Source organism: Camelina sativa, chromosome 12 (assembly GCF_030686135.1).
Source record: "Camelina sativa cultivar CO46 ecotype springtype chromosome 12, ASM3068613v1".
NCBI classification, from domain to species: domain Eukaryota; kingdom Viridiplantae; phylum Streptophyta; class Magnoliopsida; order Brassicales; family Brassicaceae; genus Camelina; species Camelina sativa.
The window spans coordinates 16450216-16470280 of record NC_141891.1 but is presented as its reverse complement, the minus strand read 5'-3'; the positions used below and the strand labels follow the sequence as shown (position 1 = coordinate 16470280).

The following is a 20065-nucleotide window of genomic DNA, read 5'->3' as shown; positions in this document are numbered from 1 at the left end:
GCATTTATTAACTGCGGTCGACGTCAGATTTGTGTACACTAGACTAGTAGACTTAGACATAATTACTAATTAGCGAAATTGTAACTTGAAAGTATAATTACAGAGGAATAAGACATACGCGATACGCGTGAATATAATCATAAAGATCTTACGTCTACAAATTAATTAAAAGTCCATATTAATAATATTTCGGGAATCCAAAAGAAAAGACAAACAGACGGTCCATAGGAAAACAAACAAGACAATTCCAAAAGCAAAGCATATATGGATGATCTCTAATTATTAAAGAAGCGATGAATATATTAGATTACTAGGGAGGGATAACGAGACGGACGACACCAAGCTTGGCATTTATCTCGATCCGACGGCCGTCATAGCCTCTAGGGACAAGGGCGATTTTGCCTAAGTAATTACGCCCACATGAGTCGTGCATGGTCGCAGGAGCTCGTCCTATGACGGTGACAACACTGTCCCCGTCAATTACCACCGCGACGCTGTTGTCGCGAACACCAGGCATGTCGATACGGACAAACAGACCACCGTTCGGGAGCTGCTTTGGCTCGACAGCACTCTTGGATCCCCCCAACACTGACGGGTGTGGTAGTATGGTCCAACCCGCGTGCGCCGGATCTGTCCATTTTGATGTAACACACAAACATGTATATCAATAAATAACCCTCTCGATCTCTTAAGTTTTTTGTTCTAGTAATAGAGTAATTGATATAGTAAGTGATATCTACGAGAAAATACGTACACACGTTACGTTCATGCATTTGATACAGTATATACTAGGCATACGATTCATACTCTAACTTAATGAAACAAATATATTGGAAATTATGTCACAAAAATTTATACCAAAAAAAAAAAAATTATGTCACAATGGAGAGAGTTATAAGTTCGTACCAAGAGGGTCAGTGCCACGGGAACCTACAATGAAACAATCAATGATGTTCATTAGTCTATATAACCAACCAAGTTGTCTTTAATTAGGCCGCTAATTTATAACAGATATATGAGAATAATATCTAATCAAATATACCTTCTGGGTCAAGTCCATGGAGATGATCAGCTGCAAGATTAACAAACAACAAACAGAAGATTTTTTTAAAAACAAGTCAAAGAAAGAAAGAAAAAAAAAAGAAATGGTGAAAAAAGGTATAGTCAAATGGTACATACCATTACCAGAAGGATGACCATCTGCGTCTGCAACAATTGGAATCAACAACACAAACCCATGAAAAATGTCAGATATGTACATTACTACATAAAACAACCCAAGACTCATTTCTAAAAGAGGCTCTCAATTCTCAAATGACAAGACATTTTCTCTGATCTAATAACCAGAAAATAATATAAAAAAATCATATTATATATACCTTCTGGGTTATAGTCACGAGTGATGGAAGCTGCCATATAAAACATACATCAAATTAATAACACAATCGATAGAGATAATGACAAATATGATCACAAATAATCAAAAGACTAAACAAATTAAATAGAGATCGACATTACCAAGGGAATGAATATCAGTAGGTCTCTTTGCACCCCTAACTACAAATTAACAAATACCAAAAAACAAAATGTCAGATTTTGTACTTTACTAAATCAAAGCGCAAGAAAAAAAAAAACACATTCTGAAGAGTAATGAAGAACTTACAGGTACAGAAGGAAAAACCATGAAGATCGGTCTTCTTCTTGGTTAGGATGAGTCTAACGACACCGTTTTCGACAAAACTCTGGAACTTACTGATAACACAGCAGTCACAGATGAGTCCAGTGGCGTTACCGTACTTGCGGTGAGAAGAATCGTGTGGGCTCTCTTTCGGTGCATCTCCGGTGACGACAACAGTTTTCTCCGACGGTTCGAGACGGACGACAACAGTATCTTCCTTGACTCCTGGGAAATCAAGCTTCACGTACAGATCAGGGGTCTCTTCCAAGTACTTGAACTCAATAAACCCTTTTGGTCCGCTCGCTTGGTATGGATTGTTCGCTGCGTAATACCCTTCTGCACAACACACCCACAAATAAACACCAAATACAGAAATAGAAACGTATCAGTCGACAAAAAGATCAAAGATTTCGTTATTATTAAAGAAACGATGAAAGAAAATGAGAATCTGTTGTGTAAAAAGATCCTTACTTTGAAGAGATTGAGGCATCGGAAGCATGTACAAGATCGGCATGGTTACGGCGGCTGAAGATCTTTTTAGGGTTTTTTTTCTTTTTGAGATCTGTCTTTCTTCCCTCTTATCTCTCTCTCGTCTTTCTAGGGTTTTTGGAGGTTTTAAAGAAGAAGAAGCTAAATGAAGCTGTGAGAGAGAGATTGAGAGAGAGTATGGGGTGGTGTCAGGTGATAAACGACAAACTCTCTCTCTCTCTCTCTCTCTATTCCTACACGCGTGTCTTAATCGTATTTGCCAAAATTTTCAATTTATCATTTTACTTTATTTTGACTGATTTCAATTTTCTTCAATATATTCAAAAAAAAAAATCATTAAAACGCTTCGTTTTCAATACATATATAGTCCGTCCGTACACTGTGAAAGATAAAGTTTCTTTAATAACACGACGACAGACACAAAAAAAAAAAAAAAAACAAAAACAAAAAACAAAAAAGTTGGTCATGAGAGGTAATTTGCAACAATATAATGTACACAATATATACCACAGTTGTTTAATTAAATATCGATCTGAGTTTAATTTATGGTTATAATAATCCTATACAATTAATCTTCACTGAGACATAAGAAGAAGAAACAGTTGACTAATTTATGTTTAATGTATAAAGCAAATTAATAATGAAATTTATCGATACGTTAAGTTAAATTTATGGTTATTGTACCAAAATTTCTGCGACGTCCTTGAACTTTGGATAAAGTTAGAAGCAACCTGTACAGATAAAATATATTTATAGGATAAAATTTGGGAAGCGTGCTGCAATAATTTACATATTTATTCCTTTTGCGGTCGTCTCTAGTGGGTATTTTTGGTCTACGTCTACGTGTAGAGATAAATAATGGATATACGTATCTTATGCAAAAATAATGGATATACGTTTATTATTATATTTTTCGCTAAGAAAGTTACTACATATCTTATGCTAAAAAAAAAATATATGGGCAAAGGCATTGTCTACGATATATCATGTTATGCTATATATAAACGCGACGCGAATGTGGTTCATCACTAAGCCTTACCTATAATAATAATAATATAATTCGCATTGTATACTAGCTATATACTAATATATCATGATCAAAAAGGTTTATCCAAATAAAAAAATTGACTATATCGTATTTAAACTTTTATCAGTTAAAATTTATTTAGCATAAAAATTAAGGATATAAAAACAAAAATTATAATTTATACCCAATTAACAGTGAAATTAGTAAATCTTTATTTTACTTTATAATTGTAAGCCGTAATTCCTCAAACATCAAAATTTCTCAGACCAAATTAAAGGTTTATCTACTACCAGCAATATTTTAACCATATGCATTAGACAAAGATTAAAAAATATTTTAACAGGCATAAACATACGAGTGAATATTATCATAACTAAACGTCCTCTTACGTACATATTAAAGCCATACTACTAATTAATGAGTGCTCTTGAACTATTGGGGAATTCAAAAGAAAACACAAACAGATATGAATGGATGCATGGTCCATTGTTGGAAACAAGATAATAAATTCCAAAAGCATGATCTAATTAAGTAATTAATTAAGATGCGATGATTTTTATTAGTAGGGAGGGATAATGAGACGGATGACACCAAGCTTGGCGATTATCTTGATCCGACGGGGGTCATAACCTCTAGGGACAATGGCAACCTTGCCTACGTAATTACGTCCACTTGAGTCGTGCATGGTCGCAGGAGCCCGTCCAATGACGTTGACAACATCATCGCCATCCACTGCCACCATGAAGCTGTCGCTGGGGACACCAGGCATGTCAATACGGAGAAAGAGACCACCGTTTGAGAGCTGCTTTGACTCGTAAGCAGTCGTGGATCCCTCCAACACCGACGGGTGTGGTAGTATGGTCGGACCCGTGAACGCCGGATCTGTCCATAATGTAACACACAACATAAATCTGTATCAATAAGCCTCTCTCTACATGTAAGTCTTTTGTTTTAGTATAGTGCAATTGATTTATACGACTATACGAGGATCATATCATATTAATTCATAAATGTTGTATAGACATTACTTATACAGTTAAACCTACTCTAATAAAATTAATACTACTGGGAATTATGATTACGTCGCAATGGAGAGTATAAAGTTCATACCAAAAGGGTCAGTGCCACGGCAACCTGAACAAATAAAACAGATAATCAAGTTAATTAATTAACCAACCACATTTATAGGTTTATGAAGTTGTCTTTAGGCTAATACATAATAACTGAATATATATATGATAAAAATATCAAATCAAATGTACCTTCTGGGTTAAGTCCACGGAGATGAGCTGCAAGATTCACAAACAAAACAAGAGAGGATTTATTATTTTATTTTTTTTTAAAAACAAGTCAAAGATAAAAAAGAAGAGGATGGTGAAAAAGGTATAGTCAAACTTCAATGTTATATTAATGGTACATACCAAGAGGATGGCCACCTGCGACTGCAACAATATTGGAATCAACACAAACCCATGAAAAAATGTCAGATACGATACTAAATAAAAGCAGTCAAGACTGATTTCTAAAAGAAGCTCAAAAGATCGACGACTAAGACATATCATCATCTCTGATCTATTAACCAGAAAACAATACAAACAAAACATACCTTCTGGGTTATATCCACGAATGATGTTAGCTGCCCAAATTAAAAAGTCACAAAACAAACATAACATTAATAATCAAACGATATATATCATAATTATTGACATATAATTAAGAACAAATTATAATCAAAAATATTAAACAGGTAGCTGGAGACACTACCAGGTACATCAGTAGGCATCCTTGCACCTCCGACTAAATCAATACCAAAACAAAAATGTTATTTTAATTTACCAAAAAGGGTAAGGAAAAAGCATGCATTTTGAAGGCTAATATACTTACAGGAACAGAAGGTAGGAACATGGAGATTGATCTCCTTCTTGGAGAGGATGAGTCTAACGACACCATCACCAACAAAACACTGGATGTTACTGATAACACAGCAGTCACAGATGAGTCCCGTGGCGGTTCCGTACTTGCGGTGAGAAGAGTCGTGTTTGCTCTCTTTTGGTGCGTCTCCGATCACGACAACAGCTTTCCTCGATGGTTCGAGAAGGATCAAGACGCTCTCTTTAGTGATTCCTGGGAAATCAAGCCTCACGTACAGATCATGGGTCTCTTCCATGTACTTGAACTCAGTAAACCCTTTTGGTCCGCTCACTTGGTATGGATTGTTGGTTGCGTAAAACCATTCTACGCACACATACACAAAAAACCGTATCAGTACAGATCAAAGTTTTTTTAAAAGAGATGATGAAAATGAGAATCTTGATGTGTTAAAGATCGATACCTCGAGGCAATTGAGGCGCCGGAGCAATGTGCAAGATCGGCATGGTTAGGGCGGCTGAAGGTTTCGGAGTCTGTGGGTTTTTGTTTTTGCTTTTTGAGATCTCTCTTACTCTCTCTCTCTCTCTGGTCTTTGATGTTTTGGGAGGTCTTATGAAGCTATAGACTATAGAGCAAAATGAAGCAGTGAGGGAGAGAAGAGAGTATGGCGGTGTCATGTGAAAAACGACATACTCTCCCTGTTCTTACACGTGGCCTACTCGTATTTGCCGGAAACTTCAATGACTTTAATTTTTGGTCTCGTGGGTTTGGTCTACGTGTACATAGTGATGATTTCGTACTGAATTCGCTTTTTAGAAAATGTTCATATAGCAATTAGCAAGTTACAGTAGCTTTAACCCAGAATAACAATTTCGCTTACACATTTTTTTTTTAAAACATTTAGTTACATTTTTTTCGCCAAGAAAGTTACAAATTTTTTGCAAAAAAAAAAGAAAAGAAGAGCAAAGGCATTATTGCATTGCATATATACGTTGAATAATGATCATAATATATGCAATAAATAAGAATTATCGTAGAGCTAGGGGTCGAATTGAAATAAATTTGTTGATTATATCAGTGAGTTGTATTTGGATATATAACAATCTAGAAAGAAGGACATGCGCCTATGTGTTAGCTGTCTCCAATGGCTCTCCGGACTGCGATTTAATCCTTGAACTGAATTATCATCAGAATATTACTAGCTAGTGCAGTACATCGTATTGAAACTTTTTTTCTTTTTTTTTTTTTTGATAAAATGTGAATTATATTTATCAAAAGAACGTTGCTTAGTACAAAATTTGGGGTAAACCAAGGCATAACTATGACACAAAAAAAAAATTAATTCAGTCATAGGAATTAGAGATGCTAGTAGCCATGAGCAAACCACTGAGCAAGGAAGCGACCACAACCTTTATGGTGTATACGAGCAAGTAAGGTATCCCTTATACTATGGTCGATTTGGGAGAAGATCACAGGAGCAGAGGAGGTCAATCCTTCATGGAGCCGGAGGTTCCTTTCCTTCCACAACATATAGATGGTTGCTTGAGCAGCTAAACTTTTTAGTGTTGATGAAAGGTGGGGAGATTTGGTCAGGAGCCAAGAGATCAGGATACTCCAGTTGACAAAGATGCAGGGATGATGGCCAAGTCGAGTCATGACTGTGGACCAAACTTCTTCAGCGAAAGGGCAGTGGAGTACAAGATGATCATGGGTTTCTACCTAAGAGTTGCAGATGTGACATTCAGGTGCAATGTGCATTCCCCAGTTGCAGAGGCGAGCTTTAACTGGCAAGCGATCCAAATTTGCAATCCAGAAATTAGGCCTGGGCATTTTAACCGAATCTGAAACCCGAACCCGAACCCGACCCGAAATAGGCAGTTCGGTTCGGGTAAGGATGGTGTATAATACCCGATCGGATGTAGTTCTCACAAGGTTTACCCGAACCCGATCGGATATCCGAACCAATCTAACCTATGTATACATCTATACATCTATAGATCTATCTATTGTGTATAATTCCTAATTTTATTTTTACACAAGCCTGCGATAGCCTGTTCGGTTTCTCATTCTCAAAATCGAGACAAAGTAAATCGTGATAAAGGTGTAAAATCCCCAATTGTTGTTAAGCAATTCTTGATCTAGTTTGAGAAGATTGGAGGAAAGTCTGCAGCCTCAAGTAGAACTCTGATGAAATTCCAGCTTACAGTATCAAAGGCCTTACGCAAATCCACTTTAAGCATACCTCTGGGAGAAATCGAGTCCCTGTTAGATCCTTGAACCATTTCCGTAGCCACAAGGACATTCTCCACTAGGAGACCCCCTTTAACGAAGGCAGATTGGGAGTTACTAATCATATCAGGAAGAAGTGATTGGAGTCTACGAGCTAGAATCTTGGATACAATCTTGTAGACAGCATTGCAACAAGAAATATGCCTGAACTCGCCAATCTTATCTGCTCCTATTCTTTTAGGAATGAGAGTAATCGCTGTTGCATTCCACTGCTTGAGGATTTGGCCATAGCTGAAGAATTCTTTGACTGCCAGAGTTAGGTCCCCACCAATAATATCCCAAGTTGCTCGAAAGAACTCCCTTGTGTAACCATCTGGCCTAGGTGATTTACTACGAGGAAGGGAGAAGGCTTCTCTTTTAATGTGTGCATCAGTAATCCCAGCTTGAAGCATATCCTTCATTGCTTGATCGCATTTGTACTTGGAAAGAGATCTGATCAGATCCTCATCCTCAGCCGAGATACCTTGAGAAACAGCACCCAACATCTCTTTGTAGAATCTCACACAATGGTCTTGGACTTCTGACACTACCTCAATTCTTTGCCCTGAATCAGATACCAAGTAGTAGATTTGATTGATCTCTCTTCTGTTGTTTATAATTTTGTGGAAGTAAGCAGAGTTACTGTCTCCACTTGTCATCCACTTGATACGAGATTGTTGTAGAAGAAACTTCTCTTCAGCCAAAGCCAGACTATGCCATTTCTGCTGAGCTTGTCTCTCCAACCTTGCTAAGAGGGGGGAAGGATTAGCGAGAAAGCGAGCTTGGTGAGATGCTAGAAGATCCTGAGCCTCCTTTACTCTAGTTTCTAGGTTCGAAAAGTGCTCCTTATTAAGAGTTTTGATGACCCTTTTAAGGAGTTTGAGTTTTTTGGAAAAACGAAACATTGATGTTCCATCTATAGAAGTAGAGTTCGAGAAGTCAGCAACCCGTGGAAGAAAATTCTTATGCTGGAAGAGGAAATGCGACACCATAAAGAGTTTTTTAGTTCTGGTTTCGACATCCGTTCTGAGGCAGCTAAGGCAGTGGTCCGACATTCGTGGGTCTCCAAAGTCTACATAGGAGAGAGAAAACTTCAGGTGTCAGTGATCATTAACCATGACTCGATCCAGCTCCTTTGCTATAGGGTTAGCTTCTCTTTTGTTCCACCAAATTTAAATTGAAACTTTTAAGTGACAGTGAATGTGGAACTGATAAATTGATGTTTTATTATTATATCAATTAAAAATTGACTTAGAATAAAAACAATTAATATCTGAAAAAAAAGAAAAATAATAATTAAAAATGCTAATTATCTACCCAATTTTTGTTTTTTTGGTGCCAATCTACCCAATTTTATAGATGATGCATTCTGATACTAAATTATACAGTCTATTTATGAACGTGATAATAGAAAGATCATTTGTAAATATGCTTTTTATGTCATGTCATTTGAGCAGATATTATACCAAAATATCAATTTTTAGTTTTTCTCGAGTTCTTATGTGTAAGAATGAGAAACACTTATGAGTCATCTTAATACGATTACGAAGTCAAATAATTGATGGTCATTTTGTTTTTTTCTTCTTTGTTCAATCGTTAAAGTATGATATCTTAAACCAAACAAATTATGAACACTTGTAGTAACAGTATTGGTGGTAGTTGCCATGCAAAACTCAAACTTTCTGAATTATTTTTTATCAACTTCTTCTTGGTCATATCTCGTTTATGATATTGATTACTAGCCATTAATTAAAATTTTGGTTCCTCCCCCACTAATTGCTAGTCATTCGTATATCTTATTTGGTGTATATTTAATACGACTATTTATTAAATTGGCTCTCAATTTTTTTTTTTTCAAAGCGATGCTTAACCAACAAACAAATAATATAACAACTCCTTTTTAATTTAATTATGACTCAAAACAAAAAAAAAATGATTTGAATTAATATTGTAAACTCTATTGACAACGTTGCCAACCCTTTTTATATATGTACTTTTCGAGTATGGTTTCATCGAATTATTAAGGCTACATCTCTACTTTACTTAATTACTGTCTGTCTCGACATAAGACTAAGACGGTAAGACCCATCCACGAAGCATGAACATACGTACATAACCCATCCGGTTTAACGGTCAAACCAGCATAAGCGCATGTTAGTCCTGGTTAAGCGTATCCCATAAAGATGCGCACTTTCTTTTGGCGAACCCAACTCTTTTGTTCAAGAGATCATAGACCACCTCGAACCCTTGCTGCTGATAATTCCCCAAAATAGCCCCGGTTCCACCTCGAAGCTCTGATTCATCTCCACCGTTCATCAACATCAAACATCCGATCTTCCTCTTTTTCTCTCCTTTATCACCGTCCATAAATTCGTAAAAGTAGTTTTTCCTAGGGAGCGTAACACTGGATCCGTTCCCGGCAAAATGCAAAACCAGAACTGGAACTCTAACCGTCTGGTTCAAATAGTAACAAGGACTCATACCCGAACTCGGTTCGACCCGATCAGCCCGTTCGTGTACCCGCCCGACCCGACTATCGAATTCCTCCACCACCGCGTTGTAGAATTTCGCCGGAAGCATGGTGAACGTCGTCCCTGAGTCAACTACGACACCTCCGCCGCCGTTTTTATCAATTCTTCGTAGCATCGCCGGAGCAGGAATATTCCGTTTTCCGATTGAGATTCCTTGGAGTGAAACAGAGTAGAAGTAAGGATGCTTTGGGTTTTCAAGCAACTCAGTGAAGACGAACTCGTTCTTCTTCTTCTTCTTCTTCTTCTCCTTCTTCTTCATATCATCATCGTCATCATCGGTGGTTCTTCCGACACGTTTCTCTTTTTCATCGACGAAGCGGCCGAGGATGAGTGGACTCGGACGACGGACTCGTTCTGAGTCGAACGAGTGAGATACAAGACAATAAGAGAAGCTGTTACCGAGATGAGGAGAGTGAACAGCGAGCTGAGCGGGAAGAGAGAGACGTCCACGGCCGAATCCAGCGACGCCGATAGGTTCAGCGAGAGTGGTGTGAGCGCAGCCGAAGGTGAAGTTAGAGACGGAGACGGAAGGGAGAGATAGCGAGTCGGAGTAGAGTTTTGCGACGAGAGAGCCGTCACCGTAAGCGTAGTAGAAAGGTGGACAAGGGTAAGAAGAAGTGTTACAGTCACCGGTCTCGATGAAATCAAGAGGACAGTTGGAGATAGCGCAGAGGTCGGAGGAAGGAAGGGATGAGTGAGCAGCGGAGCAAGAAGGGGAGGAACAGGGGACGGTGGTGGAGGAGACGGAGACAGGGGAAGGAGGAGAAGGAGGGATTGGTTTTGATTCACAGAGGATGCAAGTGAAAGGACGACAAGGGAACCAGACGAGGTCGCTTCCGGTGTCTAAGTAGAGTGAGACGGCTGAGGATGGAGAGCCGACGGAGAGGGAGAGGAGGTAATCGCTGCCGGAAGAGATAGGGAGGGAAAGTTGTTGTTTTTGGTGGTGGTGGTGGCGGCGGAAACGAGCGGAGGAACGGGAGGAGGATGATTTGAGGAGGTGAAGGGGAGAGGAAGAGTGTTTTGAGGTTGAGAGAGAGTGAGAGAGATGGAGGAGAAGAGGTGTTGATGATGAAACAGAGAAATAGAGGCAGTAATTGAGAATTGTTGTGTAGAAGAGGAAGAAGATCAAACAAGTTTTCATGGCGGATGAAACAGTGATGTCCAAGGAAACTGGTTTTGAATTTGAAGCAGAGGAGGTCGAGTGTCTTTTTTATAGGACAGAGCAAAGGGACAATTTACATTTTTTATTTTTATTTTAAAAAGACAATTACGCAGATGATTTAAATACTTTATTTTTGGCTGTCATATATCACAGAAGAACTAGATATTTTATATTATATGCTTTTGAAAAAGAGGATATTTGTATGCATAAAATTTGTAACGAAAACAAAGTCTCGAAGACTCGTAGTGTATGATGAAAGGAGTGGCATGCAGAGTTAGTCCTAGGATTAGATTTTAGACAGGAAACTAACCAATAACCATTATTACATATCAGCACAAATCGCAGTCGTAATGGTAAAACTTGGCACAGTAATACTCCAACTCATTGTCTGGCTACTCTTATTGATGATGGGAAGAAGTCAACTGCATTGTTCATTGATGAGATGGGGGACTTTGCATGCAACCATACATTTCTACATTTATTATATCTACGTTTTTTTCTTTCTTCTTTTTGTCCTTCTCTTAATTTAGGTTCCAGTTAAAATCCAACTTCAACCATATAATTGGCTATAATGTAATCCAATCCACACCCTCGGATGATATTATAAAGCCTTAGAGACGCTAGAACACCACCATAAATATGTTGAAACTTGAGAGCCACATAGGCAAGCCAGGTGGGATATTGCTAGGCCATGTCATGGACAGGGTTAAAAAAGAGTAGAAGAAAGAGAGAGAGAGAGAAAGGTACACGTGTACTTTACTCTTTTCCACACACACCTTCAGTTCTCCTTCGGTATTGTCCTCACCTGACCATTTTCAAATTTCCTTGCATTTTTTAATTAAAATTGCTATACTAATATGAAACCCCTTCTTTTTAATGAAATTGAATTACATAATTTACTGAAACCAAATAAATTAAGTAAATAACCAAATTAATCAAACATCTAAAAGTCGAACTGAACCAAACACCTAGAAAATTTGCTCGACCGCCGATTGATTAATACTATATTTATGCAGCCGAACTTTATTATTCCATTTGTAAAAGATAATAAGGAATGCATTGTTTATCCCAAGAAAGTGGTATATAGTAGTAGTATCTTGTTAGAATACCTATACTGATTTTAACACTTAATTTAATACTCCATAATCTTAAATCTAATCAATCATTATAAGAAAATTAATTATAAAATTACTGGTAGATAACAATTAGAAACTTTAATGTACATGCTAGTGGCTTGTTTTATTGAAGCTAATAAAATTAGGTAGAGAGAATCGCTAGAGGACAAAAGTCCTAATAGTGAGAGAATAAGGGACAGTACATATATACTCATATAGAATTCACCAACCTCCTCCAGTACGAGCCGATACTTTGTTTTATTTTAAAATACGAAAAAAGTAATTTACAGGATAAGTTTGGGTCGCTAAAGAGGAACGCATTTTGGAAAATTGGAACATACTAATTTTTTTTAATAAAAAACTTGCCTTTATTTTACTGAAAAGGTATACAAAACTTTGAAAAACGAAACGAAACCGTGTCAATCGTTTTGGATATGTGGGATTCGTCAGCTCTTAATTTAAGAGAGCATGGATTCTTTTTGTTTTCTTTAAAATAAATATAAACAATATTTTAAATTCTACATTTTGGATACAGCTGTTAACAGATATGCTATTTCGAAAACTTAAATTAGCTGTACTCGAAAAAACCAAAAAAAAAAAAACGAGAAGGAACCAATGAAGCAAAAGCAAACCTGAGGTTCGAGACTTGACAGTGACGTTATTATTGCAGTTTTCTCTAACTTTGGTTCGTCACTCCAAGAAGAAAAGGCTTCAAGCCTGTCTTCTTCGCCTGAGCTGTTTTCCTCACTAGCCCCAGCTTTAGCTTTTTTCTTCTAATAGCTTTCTTGTGTCACCATAAACACGGAAGTTATTAGAGAGATTTGACGTAATTAAAAAGCTAGTCGATACATGAGATAACTACTTTTTTTCCATAAATTGTGTACACTTCATTTGGTTAATCTACAAATGCTTAGACAGGTGGTAGTATCTATCATATGGTCTCACAATGGTCAACAAATTAATTAACAATGAGACATACGGGGGAATAGTAACATATTGAGATACCTATAAGAGTTGTATTACCAAACAGACAAGAAGACGAACTCACCGACCTCTTCATCTATAATCATTACCAATCAAACAAACAGTTTGATATTTTATTGTCAAAATTATCTGCTTTAGAGGACCTCCAACTTTGCTCAAAGGCATTACAAAAATATAAGGACAGGACCAATCCATTTAAAATATCAGGAAAATATGAAGCTTTGTTGATGTGTATATGTCGTATACACAAGTTATTAACTAAAAAACAGACTACGAACCAAACAAAGAGTTGGTATTTGACAGGGGTGGTTGAGTCTTACAAGTAAATCCATCCAAAAAGCTTACAATTTATGGGCCTAAATCCTTCAAGACAATGGCAAATCAAGAATTTCAATTTTGCATAAGTTTCGTACTCATCATCTAGGACATAACACCATTAAGAAGTTTTGTTGGTTTGTTAGCTCAAATTCTTGAGTTCTAGTGGTTCCTATCAAAACATCACCAGAATATCATACCCATAACAAATCATTTTATTTTTGTACTTGTTCCAGAAAAACCTATCTTTTTAACAACAGAAAAACTTATCTTAAGAAATAGTAGTACTCTAGCCAGAACATCAATCAAAGAAGCTAGAGGGTAAAGGGGCATTGCAACTGCAAGCTGTACTTGTATCTAACTGCGCAAGCTGCATGTGAGCAGAGAAGATTTGATCTCACTTGAATCTATTACTTCGATAAGCTCAAGTTTTTAGTTGTGATAACATCAAAAACTAATCCGTGCTACTGATACCTATAGATCCTCCTGAAAGGATAAGAATCAATCTGAACAGCCTGAGTATAGCCAAATAATCTAAAACTTGAATGATATAGGTTTTTGCTTCCTACTGTTCCCATGACACAGTGCTCAATACCTCCTAAGATTTGTCACATGACTTAATATTTCAATCTCACAGAAAGGTCACAAATGTACGAGTTTATTCAAAACGTGGTTACCTGTTCTGTGGATAACTATACTGTTGCAAGAACACAACTGCACCAGTTAAGCTGCAGTATGTCTCATGCAATGCAACCAGTGCATCCCCTACATTTAGAGATGTCAGAGCATCAAAGCAACACAAGAAGGCCCACATATATCAGAGATCCTATATGGAATCAAGGGGTCTAAGTCTACATCTTATGGCAGTAACTCCAGAGATTATATGAGAATCCTTCATGTATACGTCTCATACTCATTAAATATGGAAACAATGAGATCGCCGTCACTGTATACACTTTTTGGACAGTGACAGAAATTACATATAATTACTTGACATATGCTTCTTTCATATACAAAATCCTCAATAATATTTGGCATTTCATAACAAATTTGCAAACAAAAGAATAGAAAAGAGATTTTGCACAATTTTTAGCGAAGACAAAGCACCACAATGCAGTTAGGTAAGTCTGTTCAATTACACCTTTGAAAGAAGAGGCCTTATCTTCTCCAGCAGTGTCTCTGCTTCAATAAATCCACCCAAAGGTCCCAAAGACTTGTACTTGATGGCTTTCCATCTGTTTTGATGGCAATATATGTTAAAAAAGCTTATACGCAGTTACAAGCCATGGGAAAGTAAGAGAGATAGATGCAAAGAATATCCCAAGAAAGATCAATGAGCATGAAGCATATCAGTACCTGGGCACAAAAGGTAATGCAAAACAATGGAGATGGAGATGATCAACACTGTTAAAAGGTGGCTGGTGAAAACCAAATCTGAGAGAAAGTACAGATCATGTTAATGCTACATAGGTTATCACAAGGAGAAGAAACACATCAAGCAATTAGTGAAATATAATGTTTCAAGCATTACAAATATGGTTGGTTTGAAAAGTCTAACTCAAAATCCATAGTTGGTAACTAAGAACCCTCACCTATGAATGCTTTGAGGTGCATCTTTATGCAACAGATCTTGTCCCACACTAAGCATGTGTTTTACTGCGCAAATCATAAAACAAACATCCTTGTCGAAACTTTAAACATAGATATAACAGGAAATGATGTGTGTATATTATATGTTTTGATAACCAACCTAAGGAGTAGTCTTCATCTCTTCTCTGAAGGTCTTTCACAGTAGGAATGTGTTCTTTCGGAATTACCAAGTAATGCCTACAAATCATTGTTTGCTTCTTATTAGTAAAAGGCAGCTAAGGAGATGCACAAGTGATCACATTAGATCACAGTAGATAAGGCTAAGTAAACGGAATCAAACTAAATTCACAAGATTCTAACAACCATAAACTTAGCCACACTTCTTCCAAACTAAATTCACATTGTTCGATGGAACAGACACAAATTACAAACCTCTGAGCGGATGGCTTAATATCTTGAAATGCGATGACCTTCTCATCCTGAAAAAACCATCGCAAAGAAACAAAACTTTAAGAAAATTTTATTCAATTTAGGCTCTGATCATTGATTATATTCTCGAGACCCAAACAACAACAAGAGAGTTGAGAGAAGATAAGAACTTAACGGTGTGAAGGAGACGAGTTGAGGTGCGATTGTGCACGATCTCACAGAAGATACACGCTTGATTCGCTCCTCCCGCCATTTCTTCTTCCTTAAATTTTGACGTTTCACGAATTTCAAATCGCAGCACAAACAAATTCGAAAACTGGGATTTCTCGATTTCAAAGTTGAGCAAATGGGAAAGTTGTTGTGTGAGTTCTTTCTTTCCATCTTAACCCCCACAAATATTTTGTATTGATGATTTAACCCCTAAATTCTTGTTTCTCAATAGGTTCAGTTCAGAGGTAAGAAGGTTTAATTTTCAAAACTATGGGGTTTATTTACAATAAATAGAATAGTATGAGGACCAAAATCAAAACAAAAAACATAACCAAAGGCCGGAGAATCTCCTCTCACGACGACGACTAAACCGGCGTTAATGTCGTCGTCTCTGTCTTCACTTCATCCCAAAACCTTCATTCCCTTTATCTCCTTCCGTCGTCACTCACTGACTCGCCTAGGAAGCTTCGTCGTCGCTGCTCGAACAATGAGCTCTCAGTCTAGTCAACGCGCTTTCCAGCTCAGACAAGACCCACTCACCGGCAATTCCGAGTGGGTTGTCATCGAAGACAATGACCAACCGGGAACTTCCACGGACGGCCTCCTCTCCACGACGTCTTATCTCGACATGCTAAATGATACTCGCCGCAACAGAGCTTATCGTCTCGCTATCGAGAAAACCATCACTCAACCTTGCCACGTCCTTGACATTGGGTACTTCTTCTCATTTTCCATTATTCAAAATTAGTGTTTTATAAACCACTTTGATTGAATTGATTTTGACTTGGAGAATGTGAAATTTGTGTGTGTGTTAATAGTGCTGGAGCTGGGTTGTTATCGATGATGGCTGCGAGAGCAATGGGAGAAGAAGGAATAGTGACGGCGTGTGAGTCCTACTTACCGATGGTTAAGCTTATGAGGAAGGTTTTGCATAAGAATGGTATGACGAAGAACATTAACCTTATCAACAAACGATCTGATGAACTTAGAGTTGGATCAGACATTGTTTCACGAGCTGACGTTCTTGTGAGTATTCAAAGATCCATACTTTTTTTTCAGTGTGAATTTCAGACGAAATATAAGTTTCTTTCATTGCTCTTCTTTCATTTAGGTTAGTGAAATATTGGACTCTGAGTTACTTGGTGAAGGTCTGATCCCAAGTTTACAACATGCTCATGATATGTTGCTTGTTGACAATCCAAAAACCGTGCCATACCGAGCTACTACTTATTGCCAGGTTCGTTTCTTGATTTATCATGACCTCTATTGTCATTGTGTTTTTATAGAAATTTGTGGTTTGTCTTCATTGTTCATCTTGAGTGCCTGATTGAATCTCTTTGCTTCTTTTTCTTTACAATGTGAAGCTTGTTGAAAGTGAATTCTTATGTAACATGCACAATCTACGAAATAACGAGGCTACAGTATCTGATGGTGTTCGTCTAGTTCCTGCTGGCTCAGAGAGTCTATTTGGTATCAAGTCACAACAGTATAGCATGCATGTCGATGCTATTGAGAAAGATATCAAACTGGTACTACTATCCTAAACTTTCCCTTGCAGTTTTGCCATAAGCTTTTTTTAGTTTATACACTCAGTTCATATATTCATCCAGTTGTCAGACCCCGTCAAAGTATTTGAATTTGACTTTTGGAAACGGCCAGAAAGTAATGGAGAGCTTGATGTGCACATAGAAGCAACAACCGCGGGTAGTGTTAATGCTATAATTTCTTGGTAATATGTCCTTTTACTGTCTTTCTTCTTTTCCTTTTTTGGGGCGTTTGAACTGCTTATATCTTCGCAATACTGGCGTAGTTAGTTCTCTACAATGAAAAAATACACTTTTCCTTTTTTGGTGATGCATATATATGCTAAGATGCCTAGGCAAAGGGCTCAAGATCTGTCCTGTTTTCCCAGTATGATATGAGGAATCTTTTTTTTTGTTTGGTTCAGGTGGGTGCTGCAGCTTGATAGTGAAGGAACAATCTTCTACTCTACCGCTCCGAGATGGATAGATTCAAGTCCTGAGATAGGTGAATTACACCTTTCTCTGGAATTCATGTGTAGTTACTGGTTATAGAGGAATCCCTTTTCTCCCCAGACTTGCGTTACAATCAGCTCCATTGGATCCAAGATGTCTTGATCTCATTTATACCAATTCTGATTTCGTTTTTTACTAATACAGGTGTTAGGGAATGGTGTGACCATTGGAAACAGTGTGTTTGGTTTACTCCAGGAGCAGGTGTGTCCTTATCCAAAGGAGAAAAGGTTAATTTGCATGCTGCTCATACTTGTACTAACATCTTGTACAATCTGAAGAAGACTCAAAGCTTGACACATGAGATGACACACTCTCCTTTAAGTACTGGAGATATACACCTCACATTACCACCCGAAAGAGTCGCAATATATGGTGATAGTAGATACAGGCAGTCCATGTTTGAGGCCACTAGAAACGCTGTAGGTTCTAAACTTCTTTGTCTGTCTTACATTTACAAAGTATTCCTCTGAAAACTGCACAAAGTTGTCGTAATATTTTGACTTGTTGATGCTAAAAAGAAAAACACTATACTATTTCTCTCCTACATTCCAGTGCACACTTAATGGTTCTTCATCTCTTTTCCAGTTACAGGGAAATTCTAATCCACAATGTCTCGTCATTGATGATAGTCTTCTATTACCACTTATGGCTCTGCATGCCTCCAACAGATCACGGGTGATATCATTGTCACCTGGGCTGCAAGAGAATGCTGCCAGATACTTTGAAGCCATTGCTGATTCAAATGGTTTTTCAAAAGATCGTTTTGAATATTTCAGAGAAGTAAAGTCAAAGTTGGCGGAAGCGTATCCAAGCAAGGTAAACTTTCACAAGATGTATATCATATTCAAAATTCATAAAAAGTTATGGCTTGTTGTTGGACTCTTGAAAAGTTATGTCCCTTTCGTTCAGTCTTTGTGCTTAGTCATCCAATTTTCTGAATGATTTTTGGGTTTCATTTTGATAAGTGTCTCTATGCTTTATCAACAGATTGATCTGCTGATTGGAGAGCCATATTTCTGCGGACTTGAAAGTGGGCTTCCGTGGCAGAACCTTAGATTCTGGTAAATGTTGTTATTGAGTTGGTCATTTAGCTTTGTCAAAGAAGCCAGTTTGTTAACAATAGCCTGATTCTCTTTCTGGTATGCGTGAAGGAAAGACAGAACTCTTTGTGATTCTGTCCTGTCAGAAGATGCAGTGGTAATGCCGTATAAGGGAGTTTTGAGAGGTTGTGCTATGTATCTTCCTGTAAGTACTGTATCGTTTTTTAGCAAATAGAAAACAGAGAGTGTTTGCTTCTATATTCATGAATTGGCTTCTGGTGCAGGATCTTTGGAAGAGCCGCTGTTGCCTTGGCATTGTAGAAGGGTTTGACCATGCTCTGGTGAATACAACCTTAGGGGGGTGCGGTGATCTACCTACTGGTAAAGACAGTCCTTGTTTGCCCTTTTTTATCTGGCAATGTGGAGAGACAAAGGTAAACACAAGTTCTTAGATTTGTGTATTGACAAACGTAGGGAAATGTAAAGATTGTTCCTTGGAAAATTTTCAGAAACTTAGCAAGGAATTTACAGTCATGGAGTTTGACTTCACCAAGCCCATCACAAGTCCATGTTCTGGGGAAGTTCAGGTATGTATGTCTGTTGGAGATTCACATACATGCAGTTTGGCATCATTAGTACAAATAACTTGGATTAATGATTTTAAGAAATGCTTGTTACCTGCAAACAGATGGAGTTTATAGAACCTGGTGTATGCCATGGAATCGCATTGTGGATGGATTGGGTGATGGATAAAGAAAACTCAACCGTGATCTCAACAGGACCAGGTACAATACTCACAACTCTTTGCACTGGCCAATCGTTTATTGCTTTAAGGGGATCGAAATAGTTGTTGGCTAATGCTTACGGTTACCCTGTGTTTTGGATTTAATTTGACAACTAAAGGCAGTTAGTTGCTGATGGATTGTCCTCTAATGTGTCTTAGCAAAGGATTGGCCTTTCCAACATTTTAGTTTCAGGGATTGCATGGTCTATAGGGTGAATAATTAGCAGTTATGAGATGAAAGCAAACGTTTTGACGAAATTGTCTGCGTACAGATGAAAGGTATTGGAAGCAAGGAGTGAAGCTACTAGAGAAACCAGTCACAGTGAGAGTGGAAGGTCCCTCATCCATAGGAATCCAAGCGTCCTTAGATTTATCTTCAAACGGCGAGCTCATCATCACACATACTCTCTCTTAACTATTTTTTGTAAGACCATTCTCAACTTATATGTCTGAATAGCTCTTCGATCCTGTTCGACTCTTTTTTTGGCCAACGGGGAGGCCTTAGTTCAATAGTGAGAAAGTATAAGCTTTACAAGTA

General features: G+C 37.7%; 5 protein-coding genes across 7 annotated transcripts; 1 reads left to right on the top strand and 4 right to left on the bottom strand.

Annotated features, from left to right (window-relative positions):
* Window positions 1–161: 161 nt before the first annotated feature.
* On the bottom strand, window positions 162–2378 carry LOC147930611 (putative 57 kDa heat shock protein). Its single transcript, XM_087479751.1, has 8 exons — window positions 2150–2378; window positions 1664–2014; window positions 1519–1557; window positions 1380–1409; window positions 1180–1206; window positions 1043–1072; window positions 907–930; window positions 162–630 (listed from the first exon to the last, which is right to left on the bottom strand). Exons 1-8 carry the CDS (start codon window positions 2190–2192, stop codon window positions 311–313), a joined length of 864 nt encoding a protein of 287 aa, XP_087335877.1. The 5' UTR covers window positions 2193–2378; the 3' UTR covers window positions 162–310.
* A 1114-nt stretch (window positions 2379–3492) lies between these two features.
* On the bottom strand, window positions 3493–5701 carry LOC147930610 (putative 57 kDa heat shock protein). Its single transcript, XM_087479749.1, has 8 exons — window positions 5527–5701; window positions 5079–5429; window positions 4959–4991; window positions 4801–4830; window positions 4616–4636; window positions 4457–4483; window positions 4305–4328; window positions 3493–4076 (listed from the first exon to the last, which is right to left on the bottom strand). The coding sequence occupies exons 1-8, from the start codon at window positions 5567–5569 to the stop codon at window positions 3754–3756; spliced, it is 852 nt and encodes a 283-aa protein (XP_087335875.1). The 5' UTR covers window positions 5570–5701; the 3' UTR covers window positions 3493–3753.
* Window positions 5702–9257: 3556 nt separating this feature from the next.
* Window positions 9258–11114, bottom strand: LOC104731949 (putative aspartyl protease At4g16563). The gene has a single exon (XM_010451457.3). It carries the CDS (start codon window positions 11001–11003, stop codon window positions 9486–9488), a length of 1518 nt encoding a protein of 505 aa, XP_010449759.2. The 5' UTR covers window positions 11004–11114; the 3' UTR covers window positions 9258–9485.
* A 3206-nt stretch (window positions 11115–14320) lies between these two features.
* LOC104731947 (bifunctional adenosine 5'-phosphosulfate phosphorylase/adenylylsulfatase HINT4) lies at window positions 14321–16005 on the bottom strand. The gene is made up of 6 exons (XM_019233374.2): window positions 15633–16005; window positions 15461–15507; window positions 15189–15265; window positions 15031–15094; window positions 14795–14872; window positions 14321–14673 (listed from the first exon to the last, which is right to left on the bottom strand). Exons 1-6 carry the CDS (start codon window positions 15708–15710, stop codon window positions 14574–14576), a joined length of 444 nt encoding a protein of 147 aa, XP_019088919.1. The 5' UTR covers window positions 15711–16005; the 3' UTR covers window positions 14321–14573.
* A 31-nt stretch (window positions 16006–16036) lies between these two features.
* LOC104731948 (protein arginine N-methyltransferase 1.6-like) lies at window positions 16037–20065 on the top strand. Of its 3 annotated transcripts, none has more exons than XM_010451456.3 (14): window positions 16037–16381; window positions 16486–16693; window positions 16779–16904; window positions 17032–17196; window positions 17278–17396; window positions 17616–17695; window positions 17848–18122; window positions 18289–18519; window positions 18691–18764; window positions 18855–18948; window positions 19028–19177; window positions 19253–19330; window positions 19432–19528; window positions 19800–20065. In XM_010451456.3, exons 1-14 carry the CDS (start codon window positions 16047–16049, stop codon window positions 19940–19942), a joined length of 2175 nt encoding a protein of 724 aa, XP_010449758.1. In that variant the 5' UTR covers window positions 16037–16046; the 3' UTR covers window positions 19943–20065. The 3 variants fall into 3 exon arrangements, 1 of the variants encoding a protein (XP_010449758.1); XR_015575070.1 differs by having other exon boundaries at window positions 16047–16381; window positions 18864–18948; XR_015575069.1 differs by having other exon boundaries at window positions 16047–16381; window positions 18860–18948.

What these genes read in the sequence shown, in the direction of transcription:
- LOC147930610 (XM_087479749.1), bottom strand. Translation starts at nt 5,569, where the DNA reads ATGCCGATCTTGCACATTGCTCCGGCGCCTCAATTGCCTCGAG. An exon ending in TCGTGGATATAACCCAGAAG is followed by an intron (nt 4,637 to 4,800) that starts GTATGTTTTGTT and finishes ATATTGTTGCAG; the next exon opens with TCGCAGGTGGCCATCCTCTT. An exon ending in CGCAGGTGGCCATCCTCTTG is followed by an intron (nt 4,484 to 4,615) that starts GTATGTACCATT and finishes TGAATCTTGCAG; the next exon opens with CTCATCTCCGTGGACTTAAC.
- LOC104731947 (XM_019233374.2), bottom strand. Translation starts at nt 15,710, where the DNA reads ATGGCGGGAGGAGCGAATCAAGCGTGTATCTTCTGTGAGATCGTGCAC. An exon ending in CAACTCGTCTCCTTCACACC is followed by an intron (nt 15,508 to 15,632) that starts GTTAAGTTCTTA and finishes TGGTTTTTTCAG; the next exon opens with GATGAGAAGGTCATCGCATT. An exon ending in ATTAAGCCATCCGCTCAGAG is followed by an intron (nt 15,266 to 15,460) that starts GTTTGTAATTTG and finishes AATGATTTGTAG; the next exon opens with GCATTACTTGGTAATTCCGA.
- LOC104731949 (XM_010451457.3), bottom strand. Translation starts at nt 11,003, where the DNA reads ATGAAAACTTGTTTGATCTTCTTCCTCTTCTACACAACAATTCTCAAT.
- LOC104731948 (XM_010451456.3), top strand. Translation starts at nt 16,047, where the DNA reads ATGTCGTCGTCTCTGTCTTCACTTCATCCCAAAACCTTCATTCCCTTT. An exon ending in GGCAATGTGGAGAGACAAAG is followed by an intron (nt 19,178 to 19,252) that starts GTAAACACAAGT and finishes GAAAATTTTCAG; the next exon opens with AAACTTAGCAAGGAATTTAC. An exon ending in CGTGATCTCAACAGGACCAG is followed by an intron (nt 19,529 to 19,799) that starts GTACAATACTCA and finishes GTCTGCGTACAG; the next exon opens with ATGAAAGGTATTGGAAGCAA.
- LOC147930611 (XM_087479751.1), bottom strand. Translation starts at nt 2,192, where the DNA reads ATGCCGATCTTGTACATGCTTCCGATGCCTCAATCTCTTCAAA. An exon ending in TGGTTTTTCCTTCTGTACCT is followed by an intron (nt 1,558 to 1,663) that starts GTAAGTTCTTCA and finishes GTTAATTTGTAG; the next exon opens with TTAGGGGTGCAAAGAGACCT. An exon ending in CCGTGGCACTGACCCTCTTG is followed by an intron (nt 631 to 906) that starts GTACGAACTTAT and finishes CAAAATGGACAG; the next exon opens with ATCCGGCGCACGCGGGTTGG.